The 25,175-nt window shown below is 51.3% G+C and overlaps 1 protein-coding gene across 4 annotated transcripts in view; it reads left to right on the top strand.

Annotated features, from left to right (window-relative positions):
* The first annotated feature begins 3,864 nt into the window (after positions 1-3,864).
* Positions 3,865-25,175, top strand: part of GPSM1 (G protein signaling modulator 1) — a 50,517-nt gene continuing 29,206 nt past the window's right edge. For 3 of the 4 annotated variants that reach the window (XR_008202625.1, XM_052667494.1, XM_052667493.1), the window contains exons 1-9: positions 3,865-4,233; positions 10,349-10,531; positions 18,941-19,162; positions 19,613-19,748; positions 20,032-20,174; positions 21,046-21,169; positions 21,817-21,932; positions 22,151-22,306; positions 23,413-23,521. Coding sequence is in view for 3 of the 4 variants with exons in the window: in XM_052667494.1 (XP_052523454.1) it covers positions 4,175-4,233; positions 10,349-10,531; positions 18,941-19,162; positions 19,613-19,748; positions 20,032-20,174; positions 21,046-21,169; positions 21,817-21,932; positions 22,151-22,306; positions 23,413-23,521 (1,248 nt within the window). In the remaining variant the exon portion in view is untranslated. The remainder of the gene's footprint in view (positions 4,234-10,348; positions 10,532-18,940; positions 19,163-19,612; positions 19,749-20,031; positions 20,175-21,045; positions 21,170-21,816; positions 21,933-22,150; positions 22,307-23,412; positions 23,522-25,175) is intronic. The other variant, XM_052667495.1, reaches the window with a different exon arrangement.

Raw genomic sequence — 25,175 nt, 5'->3', positions numbered from 1 at the left:
TCCTTTCAGACCTTTGAAACCTCTCTCTTGTTCTGTTATTTGCACAGAAATCAGCATCACTGGTGCAGAGAGCATGCTGTGCTATCATTCCTAAAATGGGAATTACTACTCCAAGAAATTCTTTCTTTAACAGCAGCATTCAGGCTGTGGCTTCAGCTCTGAGCACAGTGTGCTTCCTGCCTTGGAGCTGCTCGGGGGCTGCAGTGGTTGGTGACACAGCATTGGGAGCCACCCCCCTCCTCTGCTTCCATCCCTTGTTCTCACTCATTGGCTGCTTAAGCAGAAAGAAGTGCTGTCAGTTACATGAGAAGGTTTGGAAGTTTGGCCAAGCAATGCAACTGAAGCACAAATATTGACAATGTGTTTTAAAAACAAACCCAAACACACTCGTACTCGATGCCACTGCCAACTGTTATCATGCAAAAAGGAAAGAAAGCTCTCATGTGAAACTATGTGTAATCCCCTTGGCTTTCAAGCAGAACAAAAGATTACTTCTGATTTGGAATTACTTCCCAGCATTCCAGCAGGAGAAACTATTTGCCTGTTGACAACTGGAAACTGGCAACTGGAACTGATAAGACAATCCCTTTGGATCACTGTGACCACCAGCTGATGGCAGTAGGAGCCCTGGGTTTCGTGCCCAAGCCATGCACCTCTGATCCAATGCCTCCAAGAAAAGCCTCCTGCTGCTGTTGTTGGGGTTCTGTTGCCTCAAGATCAGATTCAGAGGAAGAAAGGAGTACAAAGACCCTTAAAAACCAGAATTCTTTCCCAGGTCAGCTATTCTTTCTTTTCTCTCCCCCCAGAGAGATAGCTGGGCAGGTGTTTCCATTAATCCCATTAATTCCATTGCACACAGCAGCACCAGGGGCGATGCTGCACTGGAACTGCCCAACATTGCACGACCCCTCAGCTTCCAGCCCCACGTCCACCTGGAGCTGCAGATACGAGTGCTGTTCTTAATGGAATCCTGTTAATTACAGATTTCCCTCTCTCACCTCTCCCTAAATTCTGCTTGCATTAGGAGCCTGCTCACAGAAGGGCACCATGTGGGGTACAGTGGTATTAAAGGTGCTGCTTATTAACTTTTGAGTCATTGATGCCCCTCCTCTTGTTTGGGATGATTGGGTCTCTTTGCTCCCAGTGCTTTTCTCATTGAGACCCTACATTTTCAGAACTGCTGCCAAACCTGTTGAAGTGGATTTAGGGGTTAACAGACTGGCCATGGGGAAAGAGGCAGAAAATGCCCATAGTCTGTGATCATCTGTGCTTCCTCCACAAGGAGCCATCCCAAAAAAGGGTGCGAGAAACAGAGAGCACAGCCTGCTCTTCTTTGGAGGCAGCCTTTAAAGGAACTGAGAAAATGACAAACTTTTTCTGGAAAAAGCTGAGTAACAGCAAAGCGCTCCCAGGATGTGCCTGTCTGAATTAAAAAGGATTGAAGACATTTTGAGGTGATGGCATTCAATTACAGCTGTTGCTAACAAGAGTTGGCGATGAGATTGCACCAGTTCAGCAGTGACTTCAGCTCGGGTCTGTCTGTGTTGGGAGTCTGAATCACTTCTTGCACATAAACCCCAGCAGAGGCCACCAGCAAGCTGCTTCCTGAGCCGCAGGAAAGCTGCCAGCTAATTAACGGCGATGTGAGAGCCTCGGAGGAAGGCTGGCTGAGCGAGTGATGAAGACATCAAGGCAGTGGGGGGATGTTCCTAGTGATCATACATGCTCTGCTCAGTGCCATCCCGCTGCCATTCCCTCTGCTTTCTGTGGCATGGCTGTCCCTGCCAAGCAGTAGAACAGAAGTTAGAGCTCCTCAGTACTGGTATAGCTTTGGATATTAATGATCTTCCCCAGGATCTGCTCCTCCTTTTTGCTGCTGTTTGCAGAAGCTCTGTTTTATGTTTAAATATTGTCACTTTGCTTCCTCTCCATCTCATCCAGACTGAACAAATCCATTTCCTTCACCTTTTTCTCATAGGTCACACGTGTCATTGCCAACACGTGATGCCATGTGGATGCCATTCACCAGATGAATTACAGGTATTTTTCAAGCACTGGGCTTTCCTTCTATCTGCACACAGGTAAGCCGTGTTGTGCCTTAGGCCCAAGAACCCACAGTGAGCTTCTTGGCATGGCCACATCTAGTTAACCAAACCCAACCCACAGCAAAGTGATTGATTTGTTTCATCAAATGAATTCAAGCCTATGGTGACCCGTTTGCTGCTCCTACTAGAAGAAAAAGAAGCAGAGTGCGTCAGATGATGAATTATCCATCACAAAGCCGTGAATGCTGAGGCCAAAGGGGACCTTTATGCTCATCTCAGCCTGACCTCCATCCTGACCCAGGCTGTGGAATCTGCCCCAGTGATTCCTGTGCCATTAACATGTGGGTGTTTGCTCAGAGCTCTGCGGAATACGGTACATCTGGCTGCAGCCCAAACTGCAAGCTGACCTCCACCCTCCTTTCTTTCTCTCCCCTTTCCAGCATTGTTTCTCACAAGGGCAATTGCTCCATCTGCCCACAGCCACTGACTGAGCAGCGCTGAGGCCGTGCAACAAAGCACCCCCTGTCTCCTGCACTGCAGCCAGAGGCAACAACAGCTGCCTTTGGTTTTCATCTTTTGCATTGGTACTCTTTGCTGGAAGAGGGGCACGTGGGGAGGCACAAACACCCCTCTGGTGCTGCCCAAATTTTCTGGGCAGCTTGGCCTGGTGGTTGGCGAGCCTGCACATAGCAGAGGGGTTGAAACTAGATGATCATGGTGGTCCTTTTCAACCCAGGCCATTCTATGATTCTGTGAAATACCAAAGTCTCACAGGGCTGTTCATGTTCATGGACTCGTGAGCAGCTGCGTGTTCTCCTCAGAGAAACCATAACCCTGAGTAAGAACTGGTGTGTGGCACAGAACCCCAGTCTGGCCGGTAGGTTTGCCTGTGGTCCCTCCAGCAAGGTGTATTTTAGCTGCTTGCTCCCTTTTTGCTTTGGGGAAAGGTGTGCATCAGGACAGCTGTGCACCTCCCTGAGTGAGGAGAGCACTCTCAGCAGGATGCTTGCAACCCCCACTGCTCTGGTTGGTCTGCAGAGTGAAGACCATCCCAAAATTCAGGCAGATGCAGGCTTGTTTACGAGGATTGTTTTGGATTTAAATGCCCTATCAATTAACTCTTGTGGTTTGCTAGCAGGGTGTTACTGATCGCTCTGTGCCCCAAGCAGAATCTTTGTGTGCCCTCAGAGGGGCTTTTGTGCAGGTCCCTGAGGAGGAACCCCAGCACGCAGGATGTGGCTCTGGCTTTCCTCTGACCACAGGGCTGGTGGTGGGGCTGCTGGGAATGGACAATAAGCAACTGGAACCAGCCAAAGCCATAATGCGTGCCTGCACTTCTTTGGGGAGTCCACAATGATAATGATATTTAATTTGGTGTTGCTGGATAAGCAGCACTGATTTACAAGCTGGCTCCTGCTGAGTGATCCACTCACTAAGTTTTATGGGAGCATTGCAGGCCTTAAAAAAGAGGAAGCTGGATGCAGTGTTTGAAGGTGACCTGCATCCTTCTCCAGGCACCTGAGTGACCATAACCAGCCAAGGCTCCATCGTTCAGCAGGACAGAGCTGCTGCAGATGAATCCAGCTCCTTGCTCCACAACTGTTGCTCCTGGACTTCTGCTGTCAGCAGCACAGGGCAGCGCCAGCTGAAGTCTCACTGAGAGAAGGCAGCTGTGCCTGTTCTGCCTGCTGGCTTCAGTGTGGGGCTCAGCCCAATCACCCCCAGGTGCTGCCTCTCAGCCTAACGACCTCCAGGTGTGGGCACTTACAGGGCAAAAGCTCTTAAGCTGAGCAAGCCCAGACGTACCTCATTAAGGAATTAAGTGGCTGCATACGGGGTAGATCTTCAGCAGCGCTCTGCCCACCGAGCTGGGCTGGTTGCGCCCCCGGGCACCGCACCCATTAGCGGGGGGCAGCCCTGCACGCTGCGCTGCTCGCTCCGCTCCCGGGGCAGAGCGGAGCCCGCGGGCCGGAGGAAGGGGAGGAGGCGGCCGAGCCGCTGCTCGCCGTGGGCTGACATCAGCCGGAGGAGGGGCCTGCCCGCGAGTTTCTTGGCTCGGCGCATCACTTCCCGCTGCTGCCATACTCCGGTGCCCGGTGCCGGGCTGCGGCTCGGCGGGGCCGGCGCCCATGGCGGGTGCGCCCGGAGGGGACAGCCCGGGCTCTGCCGCCCGCCGGCTCTATTCGAGGTGAGCGGGGCCGGGTGCGGGGCTCGGGGAGGGGAGCGTGGCCCCGGCAGCCTTCAGCCCCCGCCCGGAGCTCCGCGGCCGCAGGGACCGGAGCGGAGATGGGGGGAGGACGGGAAGGCGGCAGTGGGTGTTCCGGGGCGCTGGGTGAGGGAGGGGAAGGAGCCCCGGCTGCGGGAAGCTGTTGCATGTTTGAGGAGGAACAGAGCGAGAGACTTGAGGGAGAAAAGCCGCTTTGGGGTGTGGGGGTCGCTCGGTGTGGGGCGTGGTGGGGGCTGGGGCTGCGGGTCCCCATGGCACCGACGCGCCGTGCTCTGCGCTAAGGGCAGCGATGCTCAGACCGTGCCCGCGGTGGGCGTTTGCACTGCAGGCTCTCGGTTACGCTACGGGGATTTGGCTTCCAGCACTTTGGGTGCTGCCCGAATTTGCACAGCTCCGGGCTGTCTGCTGCTCTTGCAAAGGCCGTATGTTGCCTGTTCTTTTCATCCGGTTCAAAAATCAAAAAGTCTGAATGGGGGTCGATTGGAGGCTTCCCAGCATTGCCTGCAGCATTGCTTACCCTGCTTGTCCTCACTGTGTTTTGTTTCTCCTCTAGTAGTCAGAAGTGGGGGCAATACAATATCTGGATACAGGGGGGAGGGAAGATCTCTTGGGCTGCATGCAGCATGCCAGCATGTCGTCAGCTCTTTTCCTTGCTTTGCAATAATTTTCAGCACAACTGTTGGATTCTGCAGTGTTTACTAACTTCTCTTGATTGTGTTGTAAACAGTCTCCATCTCACTCATTAATGTCACTACAACTGTACCTGACCTGAATGTGCAGTGGGCAATTAGAGTGCTCCTCCAGAGCACCAGGGATCCTTCTGGAGAAGATGATGTTCTCAGAGGTGGAAAGATTGTTGGTTTCCTGATGTGGAGGGGAGGGGGTTACAACAGGGTAAGCCTGAGTTTGCAAGGCAAATTGGGGGAAGAATTTCACCTGTGGGATGGACTTTGCTCTGGAAGGGCTCCTGTTCATTTTGCACAGGTGTCTAAAGAATTACATCAAATATTCCCATTGTTTTCTGGGTGTTGGAACGTGTAAGGTTGTGAAAACTTTGTGAAGTCTGTTCTTCTGTAGTGTTGGTAGGAAGGCTGTGTTCTGTTCATGTAAAAGAAAGCAATAAGAAAGCGGGCTTTCTGAAAGTTACAATTGGAGGCACTGCTGCACGACTGCCTGCAGGCCCTGCAGTCACAGGTGTCGGAAATGGCAGCATTGGAAATGCTGGTTTTCTTTTGTCAGCCAATGCAGTCAGTCTCAGAAGATGACCCCCCAAAAAAAGAGCAGGATAACATTTCTAAAATAGCTGTGCTGTATAATGGGTGACCTGAGCAAAAAACCCATGTGATAGCTTGACTCGTGGTGGTGTTTTGTTGATGTCTGCTTGGGGACACTGAGCGACTGGTAGCTTCACTGTTTGTGAGTGGTGCTGTCGTCCTGAATTGGAGCTGAGCAGAAAGTTCATTCTCTGCTGCGGGGGGGGGGGGGGGTCATTGCTGCCCCAGCCTTGGGCAGGGAGTTGTGGCTGAGGTTTAATGTGTGTTCCTGCAGGACCTTGGGCATCCCATTGGTTCTGCTGCCACTCAGCTTGTGGGGCTCAGGGAGGGGAGCTCCTTCTGGTGCTACATGTGTGAGCTCTGTGAGGAGGATGTGCCTTCTGTCCATGCAGCATGGTGTGATCTTCCTTTTATTCTGGCCTCTACGTGCTGCTGTGATTTGGACAGGTGTTGTCTTGGGGGAGCTGGAGATGGAAGTACTCAGGAGAAGGAGTTGGGAGCTGGCTCCACAGCTCAGCTTGCATTCCCTATCTCAAGGCCAGCAATGGGAACATCCCAGATGTTGGGTTTGCTCCTGATGTAGCATAAAACAGCACTGTCAGTGTGCTGCAGCTACGTGCTGTTCGTGCTACCCCTGGAACACATGCAGGCACATCTCAGGCCTTGTCTCCTTGTATTCTGGCTTCCCAGCCCTGCTGCCCTCTCCAGCAGATCCAGCTCTCTGCCACCAGAGAATAGAAAATGCATATACAAGTTTTGTTCTGGTGTGGCTGAGGTGTTTTTTTTTCTGTTCTGTATTTTTTGCACTTTAGTAATGTCCCAACTTGCATTCTGCTTTCCTGAAGAACAAGTTTGAACTCAGGTCTTACACAGCCAGAAGCCCTTGGCAGCAAGTTCCTTTGGGTGGAGGGATTTCTTATTTAACTCTTGATGCTGTTTTGCTTTAGGAACAGTTTTATCTCCAAGCTGCTCCTTTGCTGTACCTTGTCCCCCCCTCCAGTGTGCCACTGACCAGTTCCAAGCAACATCCCTGCGACAAAAGCACACCAACCAAAGCACTGAAACAAAAATGCCTCCTGTGTGGGCTGCAGGACCTGGCTACAAAGTAGGGCTGCTGGGTCCCTGGCTATTGATACACATTAAGTGGGAAAGCTTTCCCACTTGCTGAGCTTCTTTCTCTTTTAGGATACTTTTAGTTAAATGTCCCCCAATGGAGCTGATTTTCAGAGCAGGCTCAGCAACAAAGTGATGTGTGTGGGATCTTCTTTCCTTCCTGCAAAATAAGCAGGTGGGATCTTGTAGGAAGGATGCTGGCATCCAGAGGCAGCTCTGCCTGTTGACAAATGCAGTGAACCTGCATGTAACAAACACTCAGCCTGGCGGGTACCCCCACCCCCCCAGTGCTGCTGTGGGTAAGGGAACAGGGAAAGGCACTGCAGCTGCTCTAACAATGCCCAGCCATGTTGTGCAACCACTTAAGGGAAGGAAGTGAACAATTATCATTACGATGCAGTTTCAAGGGCACTATTAAATGAGCAAAGTTGTAGCTCTGCCTTGTACTTAGCTGGCTTGTCCTGGGGTGGAGTGGCAGGGCAGCAAGGCCTGGCAGCAGCTGCTGGGGTGAGATCTTAGAGCAGCTTTGTTGAGGCATTGAGCCCCAAAGTGGGTACCCAAACCCCAAGGCTGTGTCATGTCCCCATCCCACGTGTGCCTGGCTGCTCCCTGCCTCATGGAAACCTGGGGATGGGAAGTGCTGAAGTATCTCATTGGTACCTGATAGCTTTTACGTATTTTAGAGGAAATGATAATAAGACCCCTCTGCAAGGCCACAGGTGTTGGAGCAGTTGCACAAACCCTGAATTAGCTACTTGGAAGGCAGTGCTGCTATCTGATCATCACCTTCAGGGTGGAAATCCATAGCTTAGTCTTCTACTCTCAGTTTTCCTCCAGTGAGAGCACATTGTCCAGGAATGATGGGCAGTGCAGCCATAGGCCTCTCCCTACATACTAAGTGTAGGAAGGATGCAGCTCAAGAAGTTTCCTCTGCTGGGATGTCTGTGCAGCTGCAAGAGCTGCTGGAATGTCTGACAGCTGACGGTCTCATCTCCCTTTCTGCTCCTCTCTACCCCTTGTATCCCTCCAGGGGTTTGGGGCTGATGCATCAGCTCTGAGTGCTGAAGGGGAAAGATAAAAGAAATAGGCATTTCCCCATTTTTTTTTTAAGCCTACATTCATACGAATAACATAACTCCATGTAGGAGCCATTTCACTTTGAGCCCTGGCTGCGCACGAGAGCAGATGTTCTTACTTGGAAACTGCTTTTAAAAATGTATGGATGAAACGCAGTGCCATCAGTGGATGTGCACAGTTTGCTCCCTGAGCTGCTGCGAGCGCTGGCTGTGCTGTGCCCATGGGAGATGTGCAGTGCTGCACACAGGGGCTGCTCCTGTGGGAGCAAACATTGCCTCCAGCCGTGCAGAGTTCTGCTGTTGAGCCACGAGGGGAGCTGGGGCAGTTTGTTCATTTGCAGCCTTGATTGTGCCGTGTGCCCTGGTCAGCCTGCAAAGGGATTTCTCTTGCAGTGGGATTGGATTGCAGCAGATTCAGGGCAGTGGGATGGACTTGGCTGTGGGGTTTGTGAGTCTTGTGCCAGTACAGGGAGCTGTGGTGCTGTGCTCCCAAAGGGAAGCTGTGGCTCACAGCTGGGGCAGGTGAGTGCTGTGTGTTTGTGCTTTGCTGACCACAAGGCTGCCCCTGCTTGGTGCCCGGCAGCTCTCCTGTGATCCACGCTGCAGTGCTGGGAGCACAAAGAACAGCCTCATCTGTGAGTATCCATTTGTGCCTGAGGAGAGCTGGGAAATGCCAATTAATGTTCATCTCTCTGGGACTATCTGTTAATTACTGTCATCTGTGGTTTGTTCTATAGTAGTGGTCAGTGTCCTGTGCTGCTGCTGTACGGGAGTGAGTGGGCTCTGGGGGACTGCATTCATCCCAGGCTTCTTCAGTGCTTAGGAAACATGAGCATTTCATTGCAGCCTTCCTAGGAAGTTCAGCTGCTGTTTGCAAGGGTGAGAATCTGCACATCCTTCAGGGTGAAAGAGAATGAGGGTGGCAAAGCTGGGAGCTGAGTGTCCTGACTCCCACTGCTCCCCTCCAGTGCTTCCTCACCCACATCAGTGAGGTTAATTGTGGGTTGGAAGCACTGGGTTGGTGTCTGAGCAAGCTGTGCAATGCAGCCTTGTGCTGTGCAATGTGACAATGGGGCTGCTGTTCTGCTTAACGTGGAGGGGGGACGGGAGGTTGTGTGCCTGGAGCACTAAACACCAGGCTCTGCCTGCCTGCAAGGTTGCCTAGCAAATGTGCTGGAAGTGCTGCACCCTATGGGCTGTGATGCAGGGAAGGAGCAGCAGAGTGGGGTCTGGTGGCCCTGGCTGATGGAGTGTCTCTTGGCTGCTGTGGGAGGTGGAGGGAAACTGGGTCCTCCCTAAAGTATTGAGGACACAATTTCTGCTGAGTTCTTATGAAGTTATCACAGCTGATGCTGTACCAGCATTCAACCCCTTCCAAAGCAGCTATTTTCTGTGGGGGTTGTACTGTGCAAATGGCACTGGGGGCCGTGTCTTGCTGCAAGATGTGGATACCATCAGACCTGCCTTGTTTATGGCCAGCCCTTCTGCAGTTTGAAGGCAGAAATATAACCCTCATTGACTAAACAGATGAAAATCTCTTCAAGTGTATTTCTCTCTTTTCTGGCAAATCGGTGCTCCTGGATTCAGGGAGGAGCAGTGTGCTTAGGGTAGCCCTTGGGTTGGCTTCTCATGGCAAATGAATTGGGACTTGCACATCTTAAAGTGCAGATGGATGTCCTGGAACTGTGAGAGGCCATGTGAGCCTTGAGGCATTTCCTGGCCTGTTTGTCCCTCTGGGTGCCCGAGCTCTTGCTCTGATCCAAATAATAAACCATATGAGCTCACAGTAACATGCCCAGGATTTTAAGGCTGCAGCCCTTGGCCAGTGTTCTTACTGACTGCTTCCATCAGGGCTGTGATCCAGGGCAAGCGTGAGGAGGTGGGTGATTGGAGACTGATTTTTGTCTCTGCTGGAGAAACAGTGGCTGTTGTGTCATCTGCACCCATCCCTTTTGTGTGCACTGCTGCAGAATGTGTGCTTCCTTCCATAATGATGTTCTTGGGTGGGAAATTGTCCTCAGCTGTGACACCGAGCCCTGATGTCCTGCCCTTGTGTGGAGCTGTGCTTCTGCAGCTTTGGGAAGGGCAGTGATTGTGTGCAGCCTCAGCTCCAGACAACTGAGTCATCCACCAGGGCTGCCAGCTCTCCCTTTGCTGGTTGCCTGAGGCGAACATGGCACAGTGACAGGAGATGTAAATATGCACATACACACACTTGCCTGCATGGGAGAGAAAAGTAACAGCTCAAATGGGATTGGAATTTAAAATTGGAAATATTACTGAGTAAAACCATGTGTGCTGGAGGCCGTGGCTGCTCCTGAAGGCTCCTGGAAGCTGCTCAGTCCTGGTGGTGTTCCTACATGTGCCCCTGATGCAGTGAGGTGAGAAGCTCTTGTCACCCCTCTGTCATCCTGTCACTGCTACCTGTGCTCCTGGGGTGCATTTCTTTGCACTGCCTGCTGCTGTGCCTTGTCTTCATCTCTCTGCCAGATGAAGACATCTCTGCAGGAGCAGATTTTGCTGAGAGCATGCATTATTGAGGAGCCAGTATAAAATGAGCTCCCTTGTTTTGGACGTGTGTGTAACCCTGGTGTTATTTCCTCCCCTCTTTAGCAGCATAAAGGCAGAGAAGAGCAGTGAGTTCCTCAGTGCTACAGAGCAGACTTTGTGCTGCACAGAGCCATTGCAATACCTGGCAGGTTGCAAACAAAGGCTTAACCCAAAATGGGTCTGTGGAGGGGTCTCTGCTGCCTGTTCCTCCTTCTGGCTCCTCAGCTGTGTTCTTCTAGCATGCAGGTAATAAATGGTAGAATATTAAACCTATGGCTTTTTCCTTTCTATGTGCATGGTAACAAATGCTTGCCATGCATTGTGATGTGCAGCAGCAGGGAAGAAAAATGGGAGAGAGGGATAAAATGGAATTGAATGTTAAAGGGATGAGGAGCACAGCTTTAGGAAGGTCGGTTTGGAAAGGGGATGCTTTCCTACTGAAATGGGATTCTGCCTCCCACCCAGCAGGCATGGCTGTAGGAGAGGTGCACAGCAAAACAGCATAGTAAGAAGATCAGCTGCTGTTTCTCTGAAGAACATCACTGGTAATTGACCTTTCAAAACACTGTTCCTCTAATTTGGATTCTCCAGCTGCTGGCAGCGCCTTGCCTGGGGTTCTGGCTGTGCTGAACCCAAAGCAGCATCCCATCTTGCTGCCTTGGGCAGGGTGTGCGATTGTTTTGTGATAGTGAGGAGGAAATTATTAGGGAAATTACTAATGGGCTTGCCATATCCAAGAAACAATGTGTTTATACAAATCCCTGCTATAGAAGAGCAGTACCAGGGTCTATACCCCAGCTGCAAAGATGAGCCACACTTTGATCTGTGGAAGCAAACTCCCAGCATTATGTGCCTGCATGCTTTAACACGGCGTTATTGGGTTGGCATTGGTACTGGCTGGTTGGAGCAGAATCTCACGCAATGCAGTGTCTGGCCATGAGCAGGGATTTGCCTCCAAGCTCTTGTTCCATACAGCTGTGCATTGCAGCGCTGCCAAGTGTTTCCAGGGCAGATGCTGTTTGTGAAGATATGTTAGGACAGAAGTGCTAAAAATTCTGGGGAATGCAGCAGAGAGCGATGCTGAATGATGCTCTGGAAGGACGAACAGCAGCTTGCAGAGTGCTGGAGCTCCAGGTTATCCCACAGAGCCAACAGACACCAATGCACAGTGCTAGACAGTGGGTCTGTTCTGCTCAGGTTGCCAAAGCAGTGCGTAATTCTCACCTTGCACGTGAGCTGTGCTGCTGTGAGGCCTGGCTGGCTGGGTGTGCTGCCATACTTTGCCTTATGAGCATGCAGATTAAAGCAGATGGTGCATGCGGGGATTTCCATAATGTCACCAAGAACCCAAAAGCACTTTTGCTGTGGTTCTGCTGAGTCTGGGTTTGTACAGAGAGGCTGCATAAGCTGTTTAGGGATGTTGGTGGAGGCTGTGGGGCTCCCTGGTGGAGCTCTCAGGAGAACTGCTTTCTTTTCAGATGTGGATATTTTGTTTAGGAAACCCAGGAGATGCCCTGTGGCTGTGAAACAGACATGGGGAGCAGCAGTGCTGGGGTTGCTGCCTATTTGAATGCACCATGCTCAGTTGCTGTGTTTCTGCTGATTGTTTTTGGTGGGTCCTACGGAGGGTGACTGAGTCTGTGCTGTTCCTACCATTAAGGACACATTAAACTCCTTCCAATGGAAGCGCTGGTGCTTCAGAGGTATCTGGGTGAGCTCTGATTGCTCAGCATCTCCCTGGCTTGATGCCTGGTGACTCAAGGGATGCTTTCAGAAGGATCCCAAAGGCCTCTCCTGGTGCACAGTGCTTGGTCAGGGGCTGAGAGGAGCAGGAGAGACAAGAAGGGAACAGAACCAGTTGGCTGTAGGTTGCTGAGGATTTAGTGGAAGAAGTGCACTGTGAACTTTGCTGTCATTACTTGTTACCCTGCACCACGATGCTCCGTTCACATGGGTCTGTGGGCAGGAGAGAGGCAGCTGTTGGAGCTGGGCAGGTGTAGGCAGGCTGAGGCTGCCTGTATGTGGGGGCTGTGGGCTGCAGGCAGGGGCTGGCAGGCAGTGGTTAGCCACGAGGTGACCCCTGTCCTTGCTGGCACTTGGCAGCATCTCTTCACTTTGCGGTGGTTTTCCTGGGTCTGTGCTCCAAGGCAGGAGCAGCTGGCAGCTGAGAGGAAGGAGAAGCCATTTTCAGTGCCAAACTTGGTGTGAACGCAGCCTTGTGTGTCAGTGGGTGAAAGAAGCTGAGCAGCACAGGAAGAACAGAGTAAGCGGGTCAGCTGTCCTCATTGTATCGCTGCTGGTGAGTCAACTGCTTGTAAACATAGCTGGTTTTGATGTATGCTGTAATTGGAACTCTGTGTTTTGTAGCAGGGGCAGCGTGCTGATTTAAATCGCAGCGTATATTTTAGTGAGAGGAAGCGCTGACCCAACTGCCAAAGCAATGTTATAATGAAAAGCCATTCAGACTGCACGTCCTCTGTTGCCCTCTGGTTTCTGGAAGTGACTGAAGGAAATAGCGCTCTGCTTCTGGAGAAATCATCCCCTGAGTGTTGTTTTGTTGCTGCGTGATGGATTAATTTCATTGATGGCATCAGCGCTGTGCAAGAGAGCTGCAGGCTTGTGGGGAGCTCAGGAAGCTTTCCTGGTTGTGCTCAGAGCAGTGAGCTGGTCTGATACACACAGTGACCACACTGCACATCCTGTTGCAGCAGGGCTCTTCCTGAGAGGGAGCTCTCCTGCACTGTTCCTATTCCAAGACGCTTTCCTTGATCCGTACCTTTCCATGGATCTGTTCAGTTTCGGAGTCAGAACGTTTCTTGGTGGGCTGATGTCCAAATTGGAACCTCCTTAATCAAGAATTCTCTTAGTCACTGTGAAGTTTTTACATCTAGGTGTGTTGAGCATGAGTAGTGAGTGAAAGAGTTAACCAGGATCAACAGAAATTCACATTTGCACCTTAATCCCAACTGAGCCATCTCCAGTGCTGCCAGTTAATTAGATCCCATCGTGATCCTTTTAATGTTTGAGTAATTTTGGAGTACCATGGTTTAAACTTGTTGCGTGGCACCTGGGAAGTGAAATCTCTAACAAGCAATAGGCACAACTGCACTTCATTCTGCTCCTGCTGCAGGAGGTGCTGTGCTGGGAGATTCCATGTAGTCACCTCCTGCAAATCCCTCACTCTGCTGCGTTGAGCCTTGGCCCTGGACCTTGCATTCTCTTCTCTCCTGCTCATCCTCATGGGTTTGCTGTTGGATGGGCACTGCTGAGGCTGGGAGGTGCTTGCAGCAGGGAGCACTGGGTGCCTTGGGTTTCTGAGCAGACATTGAGGGGGGTGGATTCAAGTTGCTGATGATGACGCAGCTTGTTGGAGCCACTAAGAGTTGAAATGGTGTTTTATTCAGCTCTACTAATCAGAGAGTGAATGCAGCTAAATACAGCTGTCTTCCTCGCTGTCATTTGGTATTTATTGGCAAATATGCAGTGGAATTGAATTCCTTGTAAGTACTTTGCAGCTAACGGTAGGTGGCAATTAACTGAAATGAGTACTGTTGAGCACGGGTGCTACCATCAGTGAGTGGAAGGAGAGCCAGAACGTGGCCCCAGCAGCTTCCAGAACACCTTGTTGTTTTCCCCTTTGGATTCCCTTTATTGAGACCACAGTGAAAATAGCTTCTTGTGTGCCTCAGGCTGCCTGCTTCTGCCACAGGTAGCGTGGCTCTGTGCTGTTCTGTGGGTGAGCAGGGAGAGGACAAGTAGGAGTTATCCATGCAGTGCTTGGCAAGGGAAAAGCAAAGATTTGGGAAGAGCGGGTGGTTGGGGTGCTGCAGTGTAGCTCCAAGAGTAGTGTTCCCCCATATGAGGACCTGGATCATCACAGAAATCCTGGAGATAGAGCTGTTTTGACAGTGAAGGTGGTCACTGTTAATGGCACCAGTAGCACTTGGTGCTGTTCTGCTTTGCTTCTTGCCTGGCAGTGTTCTCAGCATTCCTGGGCCCTTCGCTGCCTTCTCTGTACTGAAGCTGTTGCTCTATGAGTGCCTTGCCTGCGCACCCCTTGTAAAGGAACATCTTTTGCTCTCTGTTCTTTCAGTACCTTGCCAGGCAGCCAAAAGACAGTCTGTGCCGTGCTGTCATTAGCTGCAGTCTGACAGTGATGGATGACCCTGTGAGATCTTGTTGTTAACGGCAATATCAGCCCTTCCTGTTCTCAGCTCTTCCTGCCTTCAGATTACAGCCATCCTCCTGAGCTGAAGTTAAGGCAGAGGGAAGGGGTCCTTCTGCCTGCTGTGCACCATCAGCGATGCACGCTTCTGTTGTTGCAGTGATGGGGCTGAGCAGTGCGTGGTGCTGTTTCATTTGTGTGTCTCCCAATAGAATACAGTGCAGATTGCAGAGCTCAACTGTGGCCAAACTGCTTCATGCTTGACCTCAGATTGCTTCTGATAAACGTGGTCTTTTTGCTGTTGTTTCTTAAATGCCTGCATCGCCCCACGTTAGGTACCTTTTGCATAAGGAGCCAAGTGCTCCCAGAGCTGCCCTGGCTGCAGCCCTGTTGCTGTGTGCATAGCTCACATGCAGTGCAGCGACAGGACCTGCTTGGTGCTCCCACTGGGAGCTGTTGCTGGGACCCTCCCCAATACACGCAGTAGTGTTCTGATTCCTACATTACAATAGGGGTCTTTAAAACTCTATCCTGACTTGTCTGGATTTGACATGCTCAGTCAACTCCATGCATTCAGGGAAAATCATTTTGCTGTGCTTGTGCTCTTGCTGTGAGCTGGGAAGGCCACCAGGCTCTCCTGAATGCCTGTGATTTGGGATGTTTTCTGCCACTTGGAAGTCCTGCCTGTCTGGAAGAAGGTGCAGATCTCTGCATGTGGTTTGCACTTAGGGCAGGGGCAAGGCTGCTCCTTTGGACTCCATCGTCCTTCTGTTTTTCTTCCCCATACTGTGCTATTAGCAAAGAGGTTGCATGCACTGGAATTGCATTTACAGGCTTTGACGTCTTAGCTGTGGAAGGAAGAAAAGCAGCTCGTGTTCTGCAGAGTCACCTCTGAACCACGCCATATGGCCCGACACCTTCAGCTTCTCAGCAGCAATTTGCTGGCTCAGGAAGGAGTGAATCTTCTTTTCTGGAATTAAGGATGAGCAGTAGGTGCTTGCTGAGGTAGAATTGAGCCCAGGCACTCTGCCTGGGTGTCAGCACAGGATGAGGGGATAGAAAGCTGTGCCTTCTCACACGGGGATGTTTAGGAGGCCAACTAACTGGGCAGGTGTGTGTGCATGGGATCTGCCTTCTGCTTGGTCCTGGCCTCTGGAAGCTTCTCGTTCCATTCCTGGAGCTGACGGACGAGGCCTCTTCAGAGACTGTTGAGCTGCTGTGTGATTCTGCCTGGAGATGTCTTCTGTTCTGGAGCAGCTCTGAGCTCCTCTCCTGACAAGAAGAGATATGCAGCACCAGCAGCTCTGGCTGCAGCAGTGACATGGGCAGGGGCAGCTGGTGCAGTTACAGAGGCAAGGTGCAGTGGGAAGAAACCAATTCTGAAAGGAGATGAGTGCTTGCCTTGGATCTGATCATCTCTTGGGTTCATCCAGAGCCCTTCTTCTTTGGGCAGCGCTGAACATGTGAATGAGCCAGGACTCTTTCGTGTCCGGATTTTGGCTGTGGACTCACCCCTCTTATATGTGAACCACCAGATGACAAAGGATGCTCTACTTAGAGGGAAGAGGATGTTACTTTCTCTAGATCTTTCAAAGCACAAGCAGCGCTCCTTTTCCCCTCTCCTGAGGGCAGCATACAGGAGAGGGAAGAAGTGAAGCATTAGTGAAGCTCTGGACTCAATCAGCTTACTGGTAACACTGCCCAAGTGGATGGAGTGAAAACTGGAGAGCAGTGCGAGTTGTGTGAATTGGAAGATGCCATCAACATCTTCCAAACCCCAGCTCCCCCTGGTGAGCTCTGCAGTGAGAGCTGTCTGCAGGACTGTGCCTGGTGGTCCTCAGCCTTGTTCCCTCCTCCTGCCCGTGGGTTTGGAGCTCTGGGTTTATGTCCAGAAAATGCGCAAGCTGCAGAAGAAGAGGTAGGAAGGGGCTTTGTGGGAAGAAATGGGGCTCCCTGAGTCTGTCTGACTCAGTTTATTCAAGGCTGGTTCAGATTGGCTCACTTGAATGGCAGATGCCCCTCTTCTGCTGAAATCAGCCTCGTTGTTTCTCACAGTTCAGCTTTGGCCAATGGAAGCTGCTGGGCATGCAGCGGTGGGGTGTGTGAGGCTGTTTGTTGCTGAACATTTAGTTGCTTCCTGTGCTCTTTGTGTTGTGTTTCTGAATGCTTTTAAAACCTGTGGTGACTGAATTACACGCTGCGTTGCTTCCTGGAATTAGCCCTGGCTGTGGGAAGGGCAGGCGAGTTGCAGGAGTGGGTTGTGCTTCTGTTTAGCATTGCTGTCTTCAGCTCCTGTCCCTTCACATGGCAGTAGAGGCTTGGCTGAGCGTGGAACAGTCTCCCCTCCCTCCCTGGTGTGCTGAGGTCCCGAACTGAGCAGTGATGCTAATTAGATAAGGCAGATATGCTGCTGAGCAGCCTGTTCAAGGGCAAACAGATTTCCATTAGGCTGCGTGCACTGGAGGGCTGTGTCACTGCTGTGTGCCCAAGCACCAGGAAAGCTCCTGGGGAGTGTGAGTGTGCACAGGTGTGTGTGTGTGTGTGTGTGTGTGTGTGTGCCAGGGCAGAGCTGAGGCATGCTGTGTGCCCTTGGAATACTCATCTGGGCTCTGCTATTGCAGGGTGGAGAACCATCACTGTTCAGATCACACAACAGTTGTGGTCAGTCCATGACTGCAGTGCCATGAATTAGGCAAGCTGTTCTCCAGCTCAGTTCTTAGACTCTGTGTTGGGTGAACTCAGGCTGCTAAAGAGAGCCTGGTTAGCAGGATGAGCTTTGGTTGTTGAAATGTGAAATGAAATAATGCAGAGTGCGTTTCTGTCTGCAGCCTCCCAGCTGGAACTCAGTTTCTGTGACAGTGGCTCCATCCCCCCGTTTTGAGTTCTTTCAAGTTTCTTCTCCGCTAAGTTGCCTGAATTTATTTTTGCTCACTTAGGTGCTCTTTTTCTTTCTCCAGTCCCCAACCTTCTTAGGGGCTGTTGGCAGATGCCTGTCAGTGCCAGACAGGGACACCAGCTGCCTGCTCTAGTGATCTGCAAACCACACAGCTTGCCATGATCCTGCAATGGGCCCCTTGAACTCAACACACTGCAGCAGAAGCTCATTCTTACTAATTTTCTTGTGGCTTGGCTCAATGATCTGTGGAGAGGAGTTAAACTTTTTTAGTACCAGCGGTCAAGCATTTTCCTTTTTCCTGTATCAAACAGGGATTCAGGCATGGAGCAAAGCTGTACTGGCAGTGCAAGGAGCCTTTTTGCACATACAAAATAGCCCCTTGGCTGGGGGCTGTGGAGGAGCTCTCTGGGTTGAGGTGGGAGCTCTCAGGGGTTGTGAAACAGCTCCTTTCTCCCTGCTGTTATTTGATGGCTTCGGGGGCCAAAGAGCAGCAAGATGGGGGAGGTTGCAGGGCTGGGCCTGGATGTGTTGTGAGGATGATTTTTTGGGGGAGGCATCTCTCAGTGCTCCACATGTGCCTGTATAGGGGGCAGCAGTGGGGCTGTGGCCACCCGTGTGAGTGTGTTGTTCTCAATCTGTGTAGCACAGCCAAGCCCCCTGCAGCACTGTTTTGCTGAGAATAGAACTAAAACCTCCTTTCAGTGTTTATCATCTTCAGTCTGACCCTTGCTTTTCTGACTCAGGATGAGTGAGCTGTAATTTTTCGGAGCGGATGTCTGCCTTTGACCTATGTGGCTTTGGGTTTTTAAAATACATGAAGCAGAAAGGAAAAAAGCCAAAAAGAGCAAAGAGAAGGCTCTGAGCAGAGATGTAGGAACACACTGCATTCATCCCCAACTTGTGCAGGGGCTGAGTTTTCAAACATAAGCTCTCATATGTGTGGCCCTGTTCTGGTGGGTGTGAGGCTGCTCTGAGCTCCTGGGAATGGCTGTGATGTAGGACTCAGTGGGGAGGAGGGCATTCCCTTCCCTTGAGTCAGTGGCAGCAGCTTTGCTCCTCTGTGCTCGCAGCCCAGCTTGCACTGCTGCCAAAGGTGTTGAGAAACAGGAGGGAGAGCAGCTCTCCTGGAGGCTGACATGCAGAATGCCTGTGGAAAAAATGACAGGCAGAGCTAATGGAAAGCAGCCCTGCTGCTCAGCCAGGGAGTTCTGTGCAGCCCAGCGTTGCTCTGGTATCCAGTGAGGAGATGCTGGGCTTTGGCTGCCCTCTCTGTTCCTCTGAGGAAGCAGCATAGACACAAGCAGCCTGGGTGTGAGGCTTTGGCACCCCCTGGAAGAAGAGCAGATGCCATGCTATGCTCAGGATGCCAGCACGCAATGCGGGTGCTGGGTGGCACGAGTTCCTTGTCCTGCTTCCTACCATGAACTCAAGGGCTGCTTGTGGCTGCTCACAGGTGCAGTTTGTAGCTCTGGGTGCTTCTGTCTCACATGCAGGAGCTTTTCTTGATGCAGTGAGCTGAGTTGGCTTTTTAATACCGCATGGTGACATGGGCACACCGGGTCTAAAATCTCTGAAGGTATCTTGCTTTTGGCAGAATGGAAGCGTCGTGCCTGGAGCTGGCCCTGGAAGGAGAGCGTCTGTGTAAGGCAGGGGACTTCAAAGCTGGGGCAGCCTTCTTCGAAGCAGCCGTGCAGGTGGGGACAGAGGACCTGAAGACTCTCAGTGCCATCTACAGCCAGCTGGGCAATGCCTATTTCTACCTGAAGGAGTACTCCAAAGCCCTGGAGTACCATAAGCATGACCTCACACTGGCCAGGTAAGCATGTTGGCCATTCTTCATCCTAATCAGAATTTGAGCAAAGGGAAGTTCTGTGGCATCTGAACCCAATGGCCTGAGGGAATCTGCTTTAGAAAGGAGAATCCAAGCTAGCTCTGAGGTGTGGAATTCACTGTTGTGTGAAGAACTCAGGAGGCAGAGGAAGGGATATGGAGGAGGGCGGCTGGAGCAAGAGCAGGGCAGTGCCCGATTCTTCCCTCCTCAGGCACTCATGGGAAGCACACCTGAGGTCATTAGAACTCTCCAACTAAGTAAAACAGTGAACAAGAGTGTCATCAGAACACTGCATCATGGGGACACCATGGTGTCCCTACCGTGTGGTGTTTGCTACAACTTTGCTTGCTATAACTTGAGTTTTGCCCACAACAGTTGGTGAATAAAATGTCTGTCAGCTCTATAAAACTTTTCCCTTCTTTGGGTCGTTTGTAGGACCATTGGGGACCGCATTGGAGAAGCCAAGGCAAGCGGCAACCTTGGGAATACATTGAAAATACTTGGGCAGTTTGATGAAGCTGTTGTTTGTTGCCAGAGACACCTGGACATTTCTCAGGAGCAAGGAGACAAGGTAACTGCTTTGTAGCATCCAGCAGGAAACACTTCCTATCTTGAAAATTAATTCACCTTCAAGCAGATGTCGACGTGGTGGAGGTGAGCCGTGGCAGGAGCTGGGATGTCAGACTTCCTTCTGACTGCATCTGATAGGAGAAGCTGGCAAGGCAGTGAGGGTGGTAAAGGAGAAGGTGGGCTCCCTGGTTTTGGCTGAGCAACTTTGCCCAGCGATGGAGGAAAAGGCCATGTTGGAATGGGGAGAGTAATGCCTTGCTGCACCTTGCTCTTCTTCCTTTTAGATAGGTGAAGCCAGAGCACTCTATAACATAGGAAATGTTTACCACGCCAAGGGAAAGCATTTGTCTTGGAACATGGCCCAGGACCCGGGCTACCTGCCTCAAGAAGTCAAGGAGACGCTACAGAAAGCTTCAGAATACTATGAGTAAGTATTTAAGTGTGGACACCCCTCTGTGCTGCAGGGAACTGGCATCAGTCACTGATAAAATGCTGTTACCAAGAATATTCCTCCAGGTGTGAGGTGCCAAGATACGCTAATGAATTCATCCTAAGGAAGGCGAGGGAAGGGCTGCATGCTTTTATAGAGCTCGAGCTAATACTTTTCCTACTAGTGCCTCAATAAAAGCCTTTGCAGCTTGCCTTTGCATGCACTAAAGTTCAATAGTCAGCTCCTCAGCCTGGGAGGAGAGCTCCTGCAGCCCCTGCTGCTCTCTGCTGGCCTTGGTGGGAATGGATTCCTGTGCACTTCTTGCTGTGGCCACAGAGTTGCTTCTCCCAAAGGATGAGGCTTTTCCTTTGAAGCCACGTTTCCCTTTTAAGGGATCTGTAGTTCATCCTGCTGTAACATCCTTCTCTTTCATAAGCAGTTGTAAAGTTCACTCTGGTGTCCAGCACAGGATGGTTATTGTCTGTCTTGCTTTTAGGCCAGTGGTTTTCTCCTACTATCTTAGCTTTGTTTCAGTAACACAGGTGTTCTTTAAACAGCCTTTTTATATGAAGAGAACACCAAGATCTTGCATTGGTCGTCTCCTGTCTGAGGATGTGTTGGTGCTGATGTATGGCTCACTGGCCCTTCCCCAGTGAGTGATGCATGTTGCACAGACAGTGATTAGATTTGTGCCAGCCAGGAGCTCTGTGTGTGCTGGGAAGAACCATAACAAGGCAATATGGATCTTCCCTTATCCCCAGGTTCATTCCTGCCCTGTTGGAGGTTATATCTCTTCTCTGATGCTCATAGCAACCCTTGTGCTGTGGGGTGGCTGCAGGAGGACAAATATTGCTCTGCTTCCTTGCAGGAGGAACCTGTCCCTGGTGAAGGAGCTGGGGGACAGGGCTGCACAGGGCCGTGCTTATGGCAACCTTGGCAACACGCAGTACTTGCTGGGCAACTTCAGTGAAGCCATTGCCTTCCACAAGGAGGTGGGAAAGCACGTGGGGATCATCCTGGGGGCTGGGAGGGCTGACAGGGAGCAGGGTTTCTGCTCAGCCCTGGGGGGCACGGACCCCCATGTGTGTCAGCCCCTGCCCTGATGTGCAGTGCTGCCTTTCTGCATTCCTCATCGGCACCTGATGAGCAGCACAAGGGAAGGGTGCTGTTGGCTTGGAAACCAAGGAGATTCCTAAGGGCAGTTTGCAGCTGGGCCTAGGAAAGGCTTTTCTGTGCTTAATTTGTGCCAGTCTATATTTTAATAAATGCAAGCCATGAATTTAATTAAGCCGCTGAAAGAGCTGTTGATCAGGAATAATTGTTGTTTGTAGAGCACAGCTACTTTCTGTGAAGCTTTTAGGAGGGGTGAGAGGAGACCATCCCTGCCCCAATTCAAATGCAATTAGAAGTTTCATGTTGAGAGCTGACACTGCTTCTTTCAAAGCAGAGGGTGCTGAGCGTGTTGGGCAGTCGGACCCTGCCAGAGCTGCTCTGGATGCAGCCCTGATATGCATATGCACCACTGCATTTCTGGGTGTGAAATGTTGCAAAACAAAAGAAGCTAATCTCCCAGCAGGGTTGCTGTGTAACACAAGCCTGGCAGTGCCAGCTGTAACTCACTGATCTGTGTCTGCTGCAGCGCCTGGCTATTGCCAAGGAGTTTGGGGACAAAGCAGCTGAGAGGAGAGCATACAGCAACCTGGGCAATGCACACATCTTCCTTGGGAGATTTGACATCTCTGCTGAATACTACAAGTAAGTGCCAGGAATTGAGGCAGACTTGGGGCAGATGTTCCCTGCAAAACCCCAGTGGATTCATAGGCCTAAGGGGAGATGATGGGACTTGATGGCTAGCTGCCTGTGTGATGCCTGGTAGCTGCAAGCAGTGCCACCACCTTCCAGCTCCAATGCCATGTACATGCGGATGTTCTGCTGCCTTGCAATGACCAGCTCTCTTGTTTCCACCCATCCAGGAAGACACTCCAACTCTCTAGACAACTCAAAGACCAAGCAGTAGAAGCCCAGGCATGCTACAGTCTTGGAAACACATACACACTGCTTCAAGACTATGAGAAAGCAATTGAGTACCATCTAAAACACTTGGTGATAGCTCAGGAGCTGGGAGACAGGTAAGGAAATGCCTCTAGGAGTGGCTTCTCTGTTCTTGGGCTCTGAGCGCTGTCCTGTCTTGGTCATTTATTGCTGTGCACTGCTGGAGATGAGGAGTAGCAATGCGTAATACTGAAGGTCTTTAGCAGTCTCTCAGGATGTGATCTTTGGTCCTATTGTTTGTCAGGGGAGTAAAAATGATGTGAACGAGACCTTTATCCCACTGAAACCCAGAGATAGCGTCCTCATGGCTGTGCCTTCTTGTTCAGCATTGCTGCCAGCAGCTCTGGGAAGCTGGGTGTCCTCCACTAGATGGAGCAGAGACACACAAATGGGAGCACCTTCAGGGCAATATCTGCTCGGGGAAGATCTAATCCCACCCAAGGGTGAATCATGCTGTGGGGGTGCATCCTGTGGGCTCCTTCATTTCTGGGAACACGCCCCGTGAGCAGAAGGCATTGAACTGGGTGACAAAAAAAATGTTTAAATGCTGATCAACCCGCCCCAACCTCTGAGGAGGGAGTTGCAGTCACGCTGAACCTCCCCCTGCGCCCCCATGTGCTTTTTTTATTCCTTCACCCCCCACATCTGCACGTTGGCAGAGCTGAGCAGGCTGTGCTGAGCAGTCGGGCTGTGCATGCTGGTGCAAGCAGGTGCTGGAAACAAAGGCACCTGTGGGCAGGGTGAGGGGCTTCCCAGTGACATGCTGGTATCCAGCAGGGGGACACTGCATCCCTGCGGTGTTTTCCCCTTGCTGGATGATAGCTGTCCTGTTGATGCCTTGTGTATCCCTAGAGAGGAATCCGTGCAGAGCAGATGGGAGCTCTCACTTCTGCTCTGATTGATGCTCGTGTGTGACGTCAAGCTGTTCTGGGTCCTTGCTACACCACCTAGCTTTTTGGCTGCTATGGGTACAGCCTCATTTCTGAAACCATTGCTTATCCTCTGACCTCACTGCCTTTAGTGTAAGGGATTAAGCTGCACAGTGTTTCAGTTTTTTAGGAGAATATTCTGTGGGTGAAAGCAGAGCTGGCTCAAGGTGCCCCTGAAGAAGCTGTGAAAGGGTTGCTGTGCTGGGCTGGGCTCTGCCCAGGATTTCTGTGGTCAACAGCTTCCTGTCTTGCAGGGTGGGAGAGGGAAGGGCCTGCTGGAGTCTCGGAAATGCCTACGTCTCCCTGGGGAGCCATGAACAAGCTTTGCACTTCGCAAGGAAGCATCTTGAAATCTCCCAAGAGGTAAGAGAAGGTAGCTCAGGTCAGAGGGAACCAGTCCTCTCTAGTGGGAAGACTTTTTTCCTATCTAAACTGATTTTGGAGTAGTTCTTCTGTAGCTAGGGCTCCTCTAGATTTCCTGTCTGTCTACTGCTTCAGTGCTGCCTGCAGAGCTTGGCTGGAAAATATTCTTGTCATGGGAGGCTCCCAGGCTTCTGCCTTGTTAGTGCTGGTACATCTGCCACTCCCTGCTCTTACCTGATCCTCCTAAGCAAGGAAGGACCTCGGGAGCAGCTCTCCAGCCTGCACACCCAGCCTGCTGGCAGGACCTCTGTCCTGAGCAGCAAGCTGTGAGATCCTCACTGCCAGGCACCCTGTGGTTGCAGCTGTGTTCTGCTTTCCTTGTGGGTTCCTACCTGGCCAAGTGATGCTTGCATCCCTCCAGCGGCTGCAGCACGTGAGGGGTGCCAGCTCCACGTGGTGAACTCGAGTGTTGTGCAAATACAACTGATTGCTAATGCAGGATTAGTGCAGCCTTATGCTAACCCTGCACCAATGCCATACTCTGGCACGCAGCTGACTTCCACTGAAGTGCCTGCCTGGCTGCAGCTTTCCTGGTACAAAACCAGAAAGTGTTTGCAGGAGCCTTTTCTGCACAGGCTCAGATGTACAAGAAGGCATTGTTTGCTTTCCAGTGTGTTATGTGGAAGTCAGCTGCAGCCTCTTTAGCCTTCTCCAGATGAAGAAATTGACCTTTTGGAGCACTAATTGAAATTGCTGTATGTAAGTGCTCTGTGTGCTCTCCTGTCTGTGAGATTGGCTGAATGGTGGGGTAGGGCTGACATACCAACCTAATCAAGTACTTAATTATACTTATCAGACCTGCAGGAGAAAATACTGTTCTCTGGCCCTGAACATCTTAGGACAAATGAGCTTTTCCAGCTCCAGCCTGCCAGGACAGGCAGTGGGGGCTGTGTGCCTTGCAGGGGGTGGTGGGAGGGAGGAAGGGATAGGGGTCCTGAGAGGGTAGGAGGGCTGGTGGTGATGCTCTCATCCTGGTGTAATGGCTGTGATAGCAGCATGTCAGGAATAGGTTACTCATGGCAGGTGGCAATAACCCCCCTCCTCCAGCTGTAATTATGGAGTAGTGCAGAGGCCATGTCTGTTTGTGGGGAGGGTCTGCATTAGCTTCTAGCAGTGAGTGATGCTCTTGTAAAGCTGATTAATTTTGCCTTGAGAGCCAAGTTAGATGCTTGTGCTGCTGTGGTGAGCATCAGCACTTCGCCCATAGAGAAGCTTATTCAGGTTATACCTCTGCTCACTAATATTTAAAACCCATTTCCTGTCACCATTTCCCTCTCCTGCCCTGACATCCATCTGATGGTGACATTTGAAATCCATTCTGAACAACCACATGGGCTGCTGCAAGGTGATCTGAGGTTGTGCAGAATTCCTTCTGGAGGGAGGGAAGGTGCTGTCTGCAAGTCCTGGAGGCTCTCAGGTGCTGCTCAGCAGTGCCTTCCTTGCAACTGTGTGTGGTGGGGATGATGGGGGAGCAAAGGCAGCCAAGCTGAGGGCAGAGAGCCTCTGCTATGGCATGTGGGGCAGCTGCCCAGACTGTTATCTGCCCTGACAGTGATGGGGCCCTGGAGAGAATTTGGAGTGAGTGGAAATCAGG

This window comes from Tympanuchus pallidicinctus, unplaced genomic scaffold (genome assembly GCF_026119805.1).
Source record: "Tympanuchus pallidicinctus isolate F22 unplaced genomic scaffold, pur_lepc_1.0 scaffold8, whole genome shotgun sequence".
Classification (NCBI taxonomy): domain Eukaryota; kingdom Metazoa; phylum Chordata; class Aves; order Galliformes; family Phasianidae; genus Tympanuchus; species Tympanuchus pallidicinctus.
This window is presented reverse-complemented; position numbering and strand designations above follow the sequence as displayed.